The 18,095-nt window shown below is 34.1% G+C and overlaps 1 protein-coding gene across 1 annotated transcript; it reads right to left on the reverse strand.

Annotated features, from left to right (window-relative positions):
* Nucleotides 1–11,607: 11,607 nt before the first annotated feature.
* On the reverse strand, nt 11,608–17,486 carry LOC110662678 (polyadenylate-binding protein 7). Its single transcript, XM_021821745.2, has 10 exons — nt 17,006–17,486; nt 15,981–16,099; nt 15,700–15,893; nt 15,354–15,613; nt 15,079–15,185; nt 14,482–14,671; nt 13,365–13,660; nt 13,023–13,163; nt 12,399–12,602; nt 11,608–12,055 (listed from the first exon to the last, which is right to left on the reverse strand). The coding sequence occupies exons 1-10, from the start codon at nt 17,202–17,204 to the stop codon at nt 11,858–11,860; spliced, it is 1,908 nt and encodes a 635-aa protein (XP_021677437.2). The 5' UTR covers nt 17,205–17,486; the 3' UTR covers nt 11,608–11,857.
* Between the last annotated feature and the right edge of the window lie 609 nt (nt 17,487–18,095).

Genomic DNA, 18,095 nt, shown 5'->3' on the forward strand with positions numbered 1-18,095 from the left:
CCCTGATGCACTGTACCATAAAATTTTTATTGAATGAATTTATTTTATATATATGTTTTATGAAATTATTTTATTAATGATTTTGACAGCATGAGCATAATTTTATTGAATAGAAAATTTATTGTGAAATTAATCAAGCGTCTGCCTTTTCCTATTCTGTTGTGTGCTATAATTATCATTCACTGAGCATCTAGCTCAAACCACGTTTTCTCTCATATCCTGCTTTGGATCGTGAGAATTCTGCAGCTGATTCAAATATTCAGTCCATTTTCTGAAGAGGGACAACTTTGAATTGTTCTTATGGTATGCCTGAATTCATGTTTTCTCGGGCTAATAATTAGTTTAGTTATTGAACAGTTTAAGTTTTTTTTTTTATTATTATTGAAATCTGTAGAGACTCCGCAGTTTACCTATGGGATATTTATGATGTTTATTCAGTATTTTATTTATTTATATTTTGTCTATTTTTGGGATTAGTAATTGACAATATATTCGTTCAAGATACTCTGATAAGGCTTGCATGATTTAAGAATACTTAAATTATGCGCCGGTCACGGTTCTAAATTTTGGGTCGTGACAATTAATTAATTTTTCATTAATTAAATTCATATTTAAACACTTTAAATATAAATTTAACTTATACTATACATCCAATAATCTAGATTTGGTTTCAAGTCATGCTAGAGACTTTGCAATCTAATTGCAAACCAAACATATTTCATTAATCAATTAAACTCTTTAATTAATTAATTAAATCATATTTAATTTGGTGATTACTTGTGTATGTGTGTGACTTACTAGGCTCATCACTAATTGGCAATGAGACATGATATCAACTCTTAATATCATCAGAATTCTTTCTTACCATAAATGATTTCTCTAAATCATTTTATGCACCTCATAGACCATGGTTAATACCTAGCATAGCATGCCATGACCACCCAATTAGTAATAAGGTTTACCTTAAATGAACCTATAATCATATGTTACCATGCACTAGAATCTCTCTATTATAAAATCCTAACTCAAGCTGGAGTCATGATTTATGTCAAATCCCATTTGCTATGAATATTATGTTCTCTTTTAATTCCAGTTCTTGATTAAAAAAATTTTCTCATCAGAAACTCTTTTCTGATTAAATCTATCTGTCCTGGCTAGGAACTTGAAACATCAAGAACAATTAAATGAACATAGGATTTTATCTCTATTTACTTAGAAGAACAGATTCCATCTTGATCAACACCTACCTCCATATATAACTAGTAGGAGCCAACATAAGCCCATATACCCATACATAGTACAAGTATGAAAGCAGTATCAAACTCAAACCACCTATATACAAGATAACTGTGCTATCTCAGGTCTAAAGATTATATGCACTAATATGGTTCATGACAATACACTGATAAGAGTAAACTCCATGTGCTTGTCATAAGTGTCACCAGTTCGACCTACTTATCATGTATAAGTGCCTATCATGTTTGTCATATGGCATGAGACTCACCATTCCATCTTATTTATATCTCATATAAATAACTTGGGAACAAACATGAATACAATCTTTCTGGATAAGTCATGTCCTTATTGTGAAGTATCCTCGATTGTGAACCTATTTATGATACTTTGTGCTAGAAATACTGTCACTCATATTCTTAACATCCTATTTATGATACTTTGTGCTAGAAATACTGTCATTTATATTCTTAACAACTTAAGAATAGAATTTCTAACAAAATATCAATGGACCTTTTCTATTACATATAAATATATTATGTAAACGGAAAAGTGAAAATGCCTTTTATTAATAAAAACATGTACAAGATACATACTAAATTATATGCTCTAGAGCATACTACTAACAATCTCCTACTAGCACTAGAGCCATTCATTACAATATCTTAGACCCATCTTCTCAGGATGTCAGTCTAGCTGAGTCTGTGACATAGGCTTAGTGAATGGATCAACTAGATTTTCAGCTGATGCTATTTTCTACATGGCTACATCGCCTCGTCCAACTATTTCTCTGATAATGTGGTAGAGCCTTTCTATGTGTTTGGATTTTTAGTGAGATCGGGGTTCCTTAGCCTGTATGACTGCTCCATTGTTGTCACAGTGTAGTGGAATTGCTGACTCAATGGAAGGAACTACTGCAAGTTCTGTCATGAACTTTTTTATCCAAATAGCTTCCTTTGCAGCATCTGATGCAGCAATATACTCAACCTCGGTAGAGGAATCTGCAGTCGTACTCTGTTTAGAACTCTTCCAATTGACTGCACCTCCATTACAAATGAACACATATCCTGAGGTAGACTTTCTATCATCGATATCTGATTGGAAATCAGAATCAGTATAACCATCTAATTGCAAGTCTCCACCTCCATAGATCAAGAAAAAATCCTTAGTTCTTCTCAAGTATTTAAGGATATTCTTGACAGCTATCCAGTGTTCCAAATCTGGATTGGATTGATACCTGCTAGTCAAACTAACAGCATATGCGATATCCGGCATAGTACACAACATTATATACATTAAACTTCCAATAGCCGAAGCATATGGAATCCTGGCCATTTTATCTCTTTCTTCAGGTGTCTTTGGAGACATTTCTTTAGAAAGATGGATACCATGTCCCACTGGTAACAATCCTCTCTTGGAATCAAGCATGTTAAACCTCTTTAACACCTTTTTCAAGTATAGACTTTGGGATAAACCAATTACTCTTTTTGCTCTATCTCTATAGATGTGAATCCCAAGAATATAGGTTGCCTCCCCTAAGTCTTTCATAAAAAAATGTATTTGACAACCATACCTTTACAGTTGTCAACATACCTATATCATTATCCATCAACAATATGTCATCCACATATAAGACAAGGAAAGTGATAGCACTATCACTAACCTTCTTATATACACATGATTCATCTTCATTTTTTATAAAACCAAATGATTTAATGGCATCATCAAAATGGATGTTCCAACTCCTCGAAGCTTGTTTCAAACCATAAATAGATCGCTTTAGCTTGCATACCTTGGAACCATCTTGGGACTCAAAACCCCTAGATTGTTTCATGAAAATGTTTTCTTCAATGTATCCATTGAGAAAAGTTGTTTTGACGTTCATCTGCCAAATCTCATAATCATAGTATGCAGCTATTGCTAATAGAATCCTAATTGATTTAAGCATGGCAACAACCGAGAAAGTCTCCTCATAGTCGATTCTTTACCTTTGGCGAAACTCTTTCGCTGCTAGCTTTGCCTTACAGGTCTCTACCTTTCCATTAGAACCAATTTTCTTCTTGAAAACCCATTTGTTCCCTATAGGTACAATACCTTCAGGTGGGTCAACAAGATCCTAAACTTGATTCTTATATATGGAATCAATCTCGGATTTCATAGCATCAATCCATTTTGAAGAGTCTATATCTGATATAGCTTCTTCATAGGTAAGTGGATCATCTCCATGATCTACTTCTTCATGAGTAGACAACTCTTGTTCTTCTTCATGAAGGAAACCATATCTCACTGGTGGGTGAGATACCCTGGTTGTTCTACGAGGAATAGTTGTAGATGTTTCATCAATGGGTGTAGGTTGATTAGATGGATCTATATCCATCTGATCTGTTGGTTGGTCAGAATTCTCCAATTCTAACTCTATTTGCCTTCCTTTGCCTCCTTCTAGAACAAACTGTTGTTCAAGAAATGTGGCATCTCTACTTACTACAACCTTTTGTGAAGTAGGCAAATAAAAATAATATCCAAAACTATCTTTTAGATATCCAACAAATCGACCCTTTTCTTATCTAATTTCCAATTTATCAGTGTTCAGCTTTTTGATATAAGCTGGACAACCCCAAATCTTAATATGCTTAAGACTTGGTTTTCTTCCATGGCATATCTCATAAGGTGTGGAAGAAACTGATTTTGATGTAATCTTATTCAGAATATACAAAGCTGATTCTAATGCAAATCTCCAAAAGGAGATTGACATATTAGTATAGCTCATCGTACTACGTACCATATCTAATAGGGTACGATTTCTCTTTTCAGATACACCATTCAACTGTGGTGTTCCTAGAGGAGTTAGCTAGGAAACAATGCCGTGCTCTCTCAAGTATTCATCAAATTCAGTACTCAAATATTCACCTCCACGATCTGATCAAAGAGCTTTAATACTCTTTCCTGTTTGATTTTCTACTTCAGATTTAAATTTTTTGAACTTTTCAAAGGATTCATGTTTGTATTTCATCAAATACAAATACCCAAACCTTGATTTATCATCAGTAAAGGTAATAAAATAATGAAAATCGCCTCTAGCCATTTCCTTAAATGGACCACATACATCACTATGTATTAGCTCCAAAATATTTTCAGCCCTTAGCCCTTACCCAACAAAGGGTGATCTAGTCATTTTGCCCTGAAGGCAAGATTCACAAGTTGGAGTAGGCTCAGAGCCCAATGAGGATAGAATTCCCATTTTCTCCAGTTTTGCAATCCTATCTTCTGCAACATGACATAACCTTAAGTGCCAAATATATTTTGGACTTGAGTTGGTTTTCAACATGGCATTGCATTCATTTAGATCACTTTCATTCATTTTGTATTTTTCATTATTATCTAAGTAATAAAGACCATCATTCATATAACCCGAACTAACATATTTATTTCCAAAATAAATATTGCAAACATCATCTGTGAACTGAAATTCATAACTATTTCTAGTCAAACTAGATATAGAAATGATATTCTTAAAAGCATCAGGTACGTATAAAATATTATCCAAACACAAAACATGTCCAAACATATAAAAAGATTTAGATCCCATAGCTAAAGCTTCAACAGTTGAGCCATTGCCAATTCGGACTCTAACATCTTAAGAACGCAAGCTACTACTATTTGCTAGTTACTGCATATCATGAGAAATGTGAGAACTAGTACCAGTATCTAAAACCCAAGCTGTAGATAAACTATGAGTATCATCAGAATCTAAATAACAAGATATGGACATACCTTCCGAAGGTCTATCCTTCTTATCCTTCAGAGAAGCAAGATACTCTGGGCAGTTCCTTTTCTAGTGCCCATCCTTCTGGCAGTGGAAACACTTTTCTTTGCCTCCATCAGCTTTAGTTTTCCCTTTTTGTTTAGTTATTTTCTTGGGAGGACCAAGAATCTGAGGTTTCTTTTTCTTATTGCCCTTCTTCTTGTTGGACTTTCCAGTAGAAAAAGATGCAATCAAAGCTACCTTTTTTTCTTTATTGCCTGGCATATTCTTTTGGGCAATAACCAGCATGTTGAGTAAACCAGCCAAGGTGCAATCCTGTTTAGTCATATGAAAATTTGTCACAAAATTCCCAAAAGACTCAAGAAGGGACTGAAGGATCAAATCCGTCTGTAGTTGGAAATCCATGTTGAAGTCAAGATGTTCCAACTGCTCAATTAGCCGAATCATCTTGCGGACATGATCCCCAACATTCTGTCCCTCAGACATCCTCATGCGGAATAGCTGTCTAGATATCTCATACCTAGCATTCCTACTGTGCTCACCATACAACTCTTGTAGGTGAAGGAGGATCTCACTCGCACTCTGCATGTTCTCATGCTGCTTCTGTAACTCATTACTCATGGAAGCAAGCATGTAACACTTAGCTCTCATATCATGCTCCTTCCACTTGTCCAAAGTTTCATGTTCCTCTTGGGTGGCCTCTGGAGGTAAGGGACCCAGAACATTTGGGTCTAGAACATATCCTATATGTTCAAGGTTCAGGACAAGTTTCAAATTTCTTAGCCAATCAAAGAGATTAGTTCCTGTCAACCTATTGTGATCAAGTATGCTTGCAAGGATATTGGATGGTGGTGGTTGTTCTGTGCTCATTATTATCAGAAAATTAACTGTAGAAAATAACTAGATTAATTAGTAAATATATTATGTAATTAACCAAAATAATTATGGTCTTTTAATCAAATTGGTCCTCCCACTAATTTAGCAAATCCTATACTTTCAAACTAGAAAACGAAAATCCTAGTTGGATGGATTTCTAGTGGGTGATTGAATTCTTATAATTCTATTGATCATCCTCAGGTACATCCATTATTGGAATTATAATAAACTATAAGTGAGCAACTCCTTACTCATCACATCTCATGTGAGGTTCAATTCTTTACCTAGCCCCTAATGCTCAAAATCTCAGATACATCCATTATTGATTTATCTTGCATTATTTAAGTTGATCCCATTGAGCCAGTAATTATGCAAATAATTTTAATTTCCTCAGGTACATCCAATATTGGCCACCAAACCATTTACATATTTACAACATCTTATGCTTAATAATTATTCTTAAGAAAATCTCTTAAAATAATTGCATCATATGCAACTATTTAAAATTTCTTAAAATAATTGCCCCAATGGAGGGCCCATGTTATAATTACTTTAATTATAGCATCTCCAACTTAATCATTTGTTTGGAAGATTTTATGGTCATCCTAATTACTATTAAGGTCTCACTTTGCACATTATCCATTTAGCATGCATATATCACATACTTGCATACATTCCCATACATCTTATGCATTCATGGATAAACAGTAAATATGGTATGATCATGGACTTTCTAAAAGATTCAATTCTGAGCCACCAAGAATTGAATCAGGACATTCCTAGGTACATTTCATTCATTCATTTTACAAGAGTTGCTGAAGGAATACATAATCAACACTTGATTTTGAATTCCTCTCACTGGTCTCACCAATACTCTTGACCTCCTTGATTTTCTTGCAATCCAATTACATAGTAATTCTTGGCATACCAAGACGAATTTACAAGAACTTAAATAAATGAAATTACAACCTAAAATTATTACAACCTTAATAATACATGCCCAAAATAAATTAAAATAAATTAATTAATTTACAATCCCAAAGAAACATAAAAGAAATAAATTCAATCACATTGGTCTTTTATAGTCTATGATCATTCATCATGCATATCACTATTTAACAATTAAATAAAATACACATACTTAAATTAAATTAAATGTCTCATATTCAACTTAAAAATCTAGATTTGAATATGATTCAAACAAATTTAAAAATTCAGATTTGAATCACATTTAAACAAATTTAAAAATTCAGATTTGAATCACATTCAAACAACCTTAAAAATTTAGATTTGAACCACATTCAAACAATTTTTAAAAATCAGATTTGAATCACATTCAAACAATTTTTAAAAATTCAGATTTGAATATTATTTAAACAACTTTAAAAATTCAGATTTGAATATGATTCAAATAACTTTAAAAAATCATATTTGAATCACATTCAAACAACTTTTAAAATTCAGATTGGAATCACATTCAAACAATTTTTAAAATTCTGATTTGAATCAAAATTTAATTGTGTGATTAAAACTCCTAATTAAACATTTTAATTAGTCATATGATGAATCTTTGATCATGCAACAATTGCAGAATTTAATAACAACCATGCGCACCATGATTTTCCCAAACCATGCGCACCATATTGGAGTTCATCAAGCACGCCGCCACACATCCATTGCAACTAGCAATGGATAAATCATCTCATGATCAAAACACACAATTAAATCATATAATAAATAATCTAAATGGCAAATATAGTGGCTCTGATACCAATTGAAGGAGCGGAAGCATGAAAAATACAAGTTTATAGCATTGAATTCAAAAATTTTCACCTAGGGTCACATGCATCATGTAAGATTTATTTTTATCTATTTATAACAACACTTATATAGCTAGGTCACCACTTAAAACCCTTGCCACATGTCACATTCTGATTGGCTCTAGGTTTAATTGACCCAATCACATTGTGCCAAGTGTCAAACCTATATTTAATCTTAATTTTAATCATCTTACATAATTAAAAGATATTTGGCAAGCTTATGTGTAATGCCATGTGTCACCATCTCATGGTGTCACATGTCACCCTGTGAAATGACCAAAATGCCCCTGTGTCTTAATTTTGAGTTCTCAACTCAAAATAATTATTTCTCTTCTTCTAATCAATTTATATCAAATATAAATCAATTAATTAATCTTTATTAATTAATTTCTCATTAATTAAATTCATATTTAAACACTTTAAATATAAATTTAGCTTATACTATACATCCAATAATCTAGATTTGGTTTCAAGTCATGCTAGAGACTTTGCAATCTAATCGCAAACCAAACCTATTTAATTAATCAATTAAGCTCTTTAATTAATTAATTAAATCATATTTAATTTGGTGATTACTTGTGTATGTGTATGACTTACTAGGCTCATCACTAATTGGCAATGAGACATGATATTAACTTTAATATCCTTAGAACTCTTTCTTACCATAAATGATTTCTCTAAATCATTTAATGCACCTCATAGACCATGGTTAACACCTAGCATAGCATGCCATGGCCACCCAATTAATAATAAGGTATACCTTAAATTAACCTATAATCATATGTTACCATGCACTAGAATCTCTCTGTTATAAAATCCCAACTCAAGCTGGAGTCATGGTTTATGTAAAACCCCATTTGCTATTAATATTATGTTCTCTTTTAATTCCAGTTCTTGATTAAAAAAATTTTCTCATCAGAAACTCTTTTCTGATTAAATCTTTCTGTCTTGGCCAGAAACTTGAAACATTAAGAACAATTAAATGAACATAGGATTTTATCTCTATTTACTTAGAGGAACAAATTTCATCTTGATCAACACCTACCTCCATATATAACTAGTAAGAGCCAACACATGCCCATATACCCATACATAGTACAAGTATGAAAGCGGTATCAAACTCAAACCACCTATATATAAGATAACTATGCTATCTCAGGTCTAAAGATTATATGCACTAATATGATTTATGATAATACATTGACAAGAGTAAACTCCATGTGCTTGTCATAAGTGTCACTGGTTCGACCTACTTATCATGTATAAGTGCCTATCATGTTTGTCATATGGCATGAGACTTACCATTCCATCTTATTTATATCTCATATAAATAACTTGGGAACAAATATGAATACAATCTTTCTAGATAAGTCATGTCCTTATTGTGAAGTATCCTTGATTGTGAACCTATTTATAATACTTTGTGCTAGAAATACTGTCACTCATATTCTTAACAACTTAAGAATAGAATTTCTAACAAAATATCAATGGATCTTTTCTATTACACATAAATATATTATGTAAATGGAAAAGTGGAAATGCCTTTTATTAATAAAAATATGTACAAGATACATACTAAATGATATGCTCTAGGGCATACTACTAATAGGGAAGACATGAACAAGAGTCAAAGATGGTTTGAGTGAGCTGAAAGAAAGCAAGATATCCAAATTTAAATGTGGAATGGGCTTCCAAGAGTTTGAAAAATTCAATTTGGCAAGTTTCGGAAAAAAAGCATGGCGTGGTTTCAAATCCAACAGGCCTTTGGGCAAAAGTCATCAAAGGGTTGTATTTTCTAAATTCCAATTTCTGGAAGGCTTCTAGGAGATGGCATAACTCTTAGATTTGGCAAAACATTTTTGCAGGGAGGGATGTGATTAAGGAGGGGTTCAGATTTAGCATAGGGGATGGAACCTCAACATTATTATGGGAAGAGCCATGGATTCCGTTAACGCATGATGGGAGAGTATCTAGGCCGAATGTTAATCGGGTGAGGTATCATATTGACCAGGAGAGGGGAGGCTAGAATAGACAGTTAATTAAGGATTTATTCCCTAATCAAGAAGCAGAAGCGATTCTTGCCATTCCAATAGGGCAGAGGGGATGCCAAGATAAACTTATATGGAAGTTTGAAAATTTAGGGGAATATACCATAAAAAATCAAGGTATAGGAGGTTGTCAAGGATGAGTGTTATGGATATGCACCAACAACCAATGCCAACTCAACAAATTCCTGATCATGTATGGAAACAGATATGGAGCTTGCTCATTTTACCAAAAATTAAAATGTTTTTATGGAAAGGCATCATCATTGTCCTCTCCATCAAAGAAAATCTGATGAGAAGAGGTATGAAAATTCATCCAAGATACCCAATATGTGATTGTCAATTAGAGACAGTGGAACATAAACTATTTTGGTGCAATCATGCAAGGGTATTGTGGTTTGCTAGCCCTAGAGCATATAAACCAAATGAGGCTGGTTTTCGCATCCTTTGCTAGATGGCGGATTTGTCTAATTCAAAAAGTTGCGCTACGAAACTTTCCTCCAGAGGTGTTAAAGGTGACTGTTGCCACTTGTTGGATGATCTGGAAAGCTCAGAATAAAACAGTCATCAAACACTGTGAGGAAAATCTCAATGATGAATGCTAAACAAGAGATGCTGCTGGAGTAAATGCATAATAACAGGGGAGTGAGTGCAGAATGTTATCCATCAGAGGGTTTCATGGAGCCCTCCAGTTCAGGGTATTCTAAAATAGAATGTAGATGTGGCATGAAAGGAAGGAAGGGCTAAAGTTGCTATAGTTACAATATGCAGAGACCATTCGAGCTAGGTTGAAAATGGGATAGCAAGCAAGATTGAATGCTCCTCTACCCTCTCAAGAGAAGCTTTGGCAATGTTGGTGACAATGTATTTGGCTAGGAAAAGGAGGGATGAGTTCATAATTCCAAAGACAACTCAACTCAACTAAGCCTTTATCTCAAAAATTTGGTGTCGGCTACTATTAAAGCCTCTCCAGTGATTAAATTCTAGGAAATTCAAGCAACAGTTAAAACTATACAGAAGCTAGTAACTATGTTCAGAACTGTTGAGACCCTTATAAGCAGGAAAGCAAATGGGGTGGTTCATCTTCTGGCAAAGCTTAGTTATATACATATGTTGCCTTGTAATTGGTTAACTATTGCCCCTTGGGTCATGTCATGCAATGTTGCAATTCCAAAAAAAAAAAAAAGTTACCACACTATAAGAATCAACACTTGCAAAAAAAAAAAAGTGAATCCAAATGCCAACATCAAATGCTACCCAGCCCAAAAGGGGTTTGTTCAACAATATTAGTGGTTAGCTATCTTAATAACTAACTATTTTACGAGTTGTATCAATTTCATATTAACTATTTGTGGATAACTGTATATATAGTTTATTAAAGGAAAAAATGTTTGATAAAAATAGTTATTTGATCAGCTATTAAATATAAAAATAATAATACCATCCTTTTTATTATAGTCAAAACAATCTCTCAACTTCGAAAAGTTAAGAAGATTAATATTTTATAAATCACTCTTTTAGAGTCTAAATACTAATATAAATATTATGCTACCGAACAATATAAATAAGAAAATTTTCTAATTACACACTACCTTAAAAACTATTAGCAGACAAGATCACAATATCTTACCTGTAAATAAGGAGCCTTTAAACTAGACAACTTCATATATATATATATATATATATATATATATATATATATATATATATATATATATATATATATATATATTAGAATCCACAAATTTGTTGTAATAGCTAGATGCACTGGTTTGAGCAACAGAATGTAATGCTTAACTTCAAGATGCGATAAAAAAATTTGACGAGAAAAAAAAAAAAAGGAAAATGGAAAAAAAATCTGAAAAATCAATTAGTTTCAAAATAAAATCTCATTTCTTGCTAATGCTACTAACGTCACTACCACAATAAGAGTGTTTTTCCACCTCTTACTGATAGACCCCCATAAGAGAAGATCGTAACAGTTCATGGAATTGACAAGATCCTGTGCTGTAAAATTTAAAGGGCAGAAAGGAGAAGATTCAATTTTGTCAAGTATCAAAATTTTGCTCTCAAGGAGCCAAGCTGCACCATAACCTCTAGACTTTTATCCCTGTTGTTATTCAATTGACAGCAACCTCGGCAGGCAGGTAACTTGGATGAAGACTGTCTTGACCAGATGCTTTAGTTTTAGAGATCTTCAGCACCTGCACAGCTTCCTCTATCTTAGAGGCCAGAGTGTCAGGCGACTCCAACAAGAGAAGCAGCTCTGAGTTGTCCATCTCCAGAAGCATGCCTGTAATCTTTGCGACAAGATCAGGCTGCAGGTAAAGATACACAGTGCATTTAATTTTGGGTTGGAATCAAAATCATGATAATTTGTATTCTGAGAACAAATTCAAAAAATAAACAAATGCATTGAGAAATAAGTTCCCTGTGTGTGTTCATTTAATATATTTCCTTTAAAACAAACCGCACATAATGGAGCTTAAAACCTCTCTTTTAATCATGAGGGTGATCCCACAGCTCCCTCCCTCAAAGGAAACCGATTCTCTCGTCCAATTAATTTTCTCAGAATTAGTGGACTACAAGAAAATCTTGGAAATTAAATCTATTGACCATTATACAATAAATATTTATCGCTCATTGTCGTAGAAGCATTACCTTGTGTTTCTTAACGAGTGGGTAAAGCCGCTCCCCTAGAATCTGTTTTTGCTCCTCGGGGGAAGCAGCAGCAAGCATGCTACTCAGCATCTCTGATCCTTGAGATGCAGGGCCGAGTGAAGTTGGAACAGCATATGAGACTCCAGATCCTTTGCCTGCTTCACGTGTACGAGCATTTGGTACATAATTAGCCTGCCCAGCCCGCTGCAGTCAAATGACTCAATACAGATTAGAATTCATAACACATACATTGCACATGCATATTACCTCTCCTTTCCTTTCATTCATATAAAAACCAGTATTTTACACATAGCAAGTTTGTGTGACATTTATTGTCAAATGGCTAAAACCATTGGCAGTTCTGTTTCATGTTTACTCAACCTAACAGAAAGCATGAAATGATCTTCATAGTAATAATTGAAAACCATAATTATTTGCTTCATCATCTTACCTTGTTGCCCAAGAAGCCCTTTCAAGCTTGAATTATTATTAGATAGGCATCTAATAATACATATAAAAAATTAAGTTTCTAGAGTTAAATAAAGCAGGGCACAAAGATACAGCATCCAGAGTACATAAAGCTAGCGTAAAACTCCAGCATATGAAAAGGAAAAAATGTGAAACCTGGTTGCTTGGATCTTTTGATGAAGTTAGTGATTGGGTGGGCTGTTGAATAAATGAGACAGAGTGGGTACCACCCTCCTGGAAAACATGGCCATTCATCCGGCCTCTGCTCTGCTTGTGTTGTCTTTGAGTATTAGATACCTGTAGGAAATATCGAGGAGCAACAAGTAAGCCCACTAGTGCTGACCACCAAATGCAATTTTACAGCACTGAAAAACTAAATTATGGTGCCATAGAAATAAGTAATGATGAAAAGGAAAATTAAAAGCAGCATGCAGCTTTTATAGTAGATAAAACAAGGCATTATTAAGAAGTAGAGGTTAGAAAAGCACAAGTACTTACTGCTGGAAGTTGTGACGGTTGAAAATTTGGCCTGGGTTGGGGTGCAAAGCCATTAGCACGCCATCCTGGCCTCATACCCAAAGGTTGGTACATCAGGCCAGCCCTTGGAGATACTTGTGAAACAACACCAGGAGGAGCTGCGTAGTAAAGGGAAGGATATCCACCTGGAATAACAGCTGTGGAAGATCCAGCTAATCCAGCCATCCGATGAGCATACTGCAGCTGCAATTGTGCCTGTCTGTCCTCCTTCCTCTGAGCTATAGCCACATATAATGGCTTGCGGTGAAACATATAACCTGTCAAGTACCCAAGCAAGAGATACATAAGGCAACTCCAAAAGGAGACTTCACTAATTTCAAAGCACACTAGATAACACTGAAAAATCACTAATGCGAGATTATGTATATATTTTGATCCATCATCATGGCAATAACTTTCCACTAATTTCCTACCTCAGCTCTATAAATTAAATAAAATAAACATTTGATTGCTTACTTAATTTGTCCAGTCACATTTCACCTTTGGAACTTCTGATGTGCTAGCTCAATTCTAAAAATGTGATTCACATGCATTATTGCCACACACATGAAAAGCATAGAAGTCATTTACTATTTCATGCATCAAGCTTATGTATTAGACAAAAGAATCCACCTGATCAGTGTCCAAGAACCTATAAAATACTTAAGTAGGTAAGATATCAAGCTGAATAGTTTAGTTGCATGGCCCCTCTGAGCTCACAACTTAGCTCTTATCATCAAAAAGATTTAATGAGTGCAGTACAATAAATAAATTAATCAAGTAAAGTGATTGGCACATGATATCCATCATTATCCCAACAACTGAGGATGTGTGTGTGATTTAATTAAACAATTAGGAGTGTAGTAATTCTTGCTTTCCATGGCCCCAATGGTAAAACTTAAATCAATAAAAAAATGTGTTAAATTAATTTATGATTCTCATATTCATGTATGTGCTAATGATTACACATCAACATGATTCTCCACATACCAATGTTGGAATTTGTTTCAAAGAAGACTAGCAAGCATAAACATAGATGTCACCGCAAGACATATCCAAGGCTTCTTTTTTCACCATTTATAAAAGCTTCTCAACTTACCATGAAAGGTATTCACAGCTTTAGTGGCCTCCTCAGGGCTGGAGAAGCATACAAATCCAAACCCCTTACTTCTTCCTTTATCGTCTCTCATAAGTTTTGCAGATGTAATCGTGCCACATTGGCTGAAATGTTCTTTTAGCCCTTCGTCAGTGACATCGTCATCAATGTTTTTCACATATACATTGGAGCCCTACAATTCAAGCATATTTAATGAATTCAAGGAAAATAAAAAGGAAAAATTGATGCTTTGTTATGAAGAGGTGGCCTTGTTCACCAATGACTTCTATAGTTTCAGTCTTACTATTATTCAAAAAGAGTGTTTAACTAGTTAGGAGAAATCTGGAACGCTCAGGTTTGGGAGTACGTTAGAGTATTGAATAAAGCTGATCTTGGTCACTAACAACATAAGATCACTTCCCAAGCCGATTAGTTATAGCTGCTGTAGTTGTGTCATACTAGGTATTCGATTCCCGCTTAGCCACATACACATCAGAAACTGGCATAGTTTGTAGAAGAAGTTTGAATCTGTAACTTGCCCTAGGTTACAAGCAAGTTACAGATTTCAAATAAATCTAGAAGGAATAGCTTTAGTCCTACCTTGTATTTCAAGATCTGCTCCTTACGCTTCTCTTCAAACTGAAGACGCAAAATTTGTTCACGCTCTGCTTTCTTTTGCGCCCTTCCAACATAAAGAACCTTTGAACCTGCTCAACGTGAAGACAGTGAAACGCAAGAGGGATTAAACACACACACACACACACACACACACACAGAGACAGAACCTTTGACCCAATTAAAAAAAATAAGAAGACAATTTAATATTAAATAATTGCTTTCCATTGTCAAAGAAGGTCACAAAGGGTACAACATACCAAGTTCAGTTCCATTCATTCTTTCCATGGCCAATCTGGCATCATCTGGGTTCTCAAAATTGACAAAGCCAAATCCTCTTGAGGCTCCATTTTCATCCTTTGCAATTACCAAGCAAACTATTTTCCCAAATTCAGTAAACTTCTCGAGCAGAACGTCCTCCGAGATGTCAAGATCCAAGTTTTTCACATATAAATTTGTATATTTAACGTCAGGGATGGGCAAAACTCGATCACTCTTTTTAACAAACTTTCCAACATATCTGAACCATGAATTCAAGTCACAATTAACTTAAGAGGAAAAAAAAAAAATCCTCGGACCTTGCAATTAGAAAAGATCAGCACTTACATCTGCTTATCACCAACAATGGAGCCATTTAGCTTCTCAATAGCAGAATTTGCAGAATCCTCTGAGTCAAACTGAACGAAGCCATGGCCTTTACTCTTCCCATCCTCAAACATGGCAACTTTGCAAGATATAATAGTCCCAAATTTCCCAAATAAATATTGCAGCCCCACATTATCAATTGACTCGCTCAAATTCTGTCATAAAAACAAAATATTTTTTCACTTTCAAAACTACACTAGAAAAAGGAGGAAACATTGAGTGGAAGCTCAATTCCAAGATACCTTAACATAAACATTTCCTATTCCACTTTTTCTCGCATCAGGATCACGGAGTGACCACATGATCCTCATCAATTTTCCATTCAAGGCAGTATGATTCTTCATCTCCATAGCCCGGATAGCTACTCAAATCAGAGAAATAAAATATTAATAAAAGAATACCGTGAATCATTTTAAAAATTCTCTTTTTAACCAAAAAAAAAAAAAGAGGTAAGGATGAAAACTCAACATTATATACGAAACTTTCTACTTTACACCATGCTCATCAGAAACTTCACTACGATGCCCATAGTGCATACCATATTCAAGCTTTGATTTCTTTTTTCCTCCACATTTGGTCACTAAGCAAGACGAGAAATAGCATGACTAAAATGATAGCCAATAGGATCCAATTTTATAATATAATTCTTCATGCTTTCTGGAGGTGGACCTTAGGAGAAATATTGCACTCAGCACATCAACCAACAAAAACAAAATTCAACTGAAGTAAACAACCAGCTTCATTTGTTATTTCTTATCCATACAAAATCTATTAATAGCAACGGAACTTTGCTTTACTGATTTTCATTTTGCATGAACCAGATCCACTCATAATATAAAGTCACGAAGCTCATAAAGTACAACAATGACTCGGTTTCTCTTCAAACATCTTCCGAACAGACATGTAACAGTAAACTTGCAAAATTTCAAAATTCAAACGATAAAAATAAATCAAATTCAAAAAATAACAAATCAAAAGGAGAAAAAGAACATCTAATACAACCGAAAACCTCTAATTGCGTTTCTTTCCATACGCTTCGGAATTTAGGGAAAAAAAAAGAATCTCAAAAAGCACGAAATTGCAGCTCAACTGACAGCATATATTCCAGTTCCTCCACTGTGAACAAAACAGAAAATTCAAAAATAGAGAGGAAAAAGAAATCCACGAAAACAATAACAATCAAAAAGCACAAATCAATCAGCATTACTTCTAAAAAAATAACAAGAGTTTATATATACATTAACACAGATAGAGATTAATATATTACCATCCTGTGGAGAGATAAAGTTGACGTAACCATAACAGAGAGACCTGCCAGTGGAAGAGTCTCTACAAACGCGAACGGATGCGAGGCTCTTGAACTCAGAGAATGCATTAAAGAGCTGACCGTCAGTAACGTCAGGGTGCAGGTCCCCAACGTACAGCGAAGCCGGAGCCATTGCGGATACAGTCGAAGGAACCGCCATTATTGTTTCCGATTCAACAAATGCAGTTACAGAAACAAAAAAAAAAGTAGAATCAAACAAAAACGACAATTAAAACCGAGTGAATGCAGAGAAACAGAGAGAGGAGAGAATGGCGTTTCTGTTTGGGTTATTGTTGTTTGTTTCTGCTTAGGAATATGAAAGGATGGGGTGGAATGAGAGGAAATTTGCTCTTTTCGGGAGATTACAGATTGAGGGGAATGTGATATTAGTGTCTGTGTGTGTGTGTGTGTGTGAGAGAGAGAGAGAGAGAGAGAGAGAGAGAGAGAGAGAGAGAGAGAGAGGAGTAGCGTGGTGTGCCTGAACCGTGTGGGGATTTTGCATGGACGCCGGATGTTGAGGCCGTTTTGCTACTAGGATGCATAAGGCTAGTGATTGTGCTACGCGCATTTGTAGCGCGTTGTAATACCTCCTATTTAAAAAATAAAATTAAAAAAAAAGTAACCTGTGCTCTTGGTTTCGCCTTGCTTTTTTCTTTTTTTTTTTTTTTTAATTTCAAAAGATGTTGTTCAAGACTTCGTGTTTAGGGGTAATAACAAGTCAAATTTCTAAACATATCAATCCAACCAAATCTTAATTTAAAAGGTTTGAGGTTTGAATAATAGCACTTGTGATGGGCTCAGATGAAATTTAAATTTTATATGTCAAAGTATCAGTACTGAAATTTATTTATATAAATGTTAATTTAAATATAAAAAAATATATTTTTTTAGAATAATATTTATAAATTTTATATTTTTTTATTTTAAATAAATAAAATTTAAATATTTTATAAAATTATTAAATTTTAAAATATAAATTATTAATAAAAAATAATATTTTATATAAATTATTAATTAAATAATATAAAATTAAATATATTCAAATATTTTT

This window comes from Hevea brasiliensis, chromosome 5 (assembly GCF_030052815.1).
Source record: "Hevea brasiliensis isolate MT/VB/25A 57/8 chromosome 5, ASM3005281v1, whole genome shotgun sequence".
NCBI classification, from domain to species: Eukaryota; Viridiplantae; Streptophyta; class Magnoliopsida; order Malpighiales; family Euphorbiaceae; genus Hevea; species Hevea brasiliensis.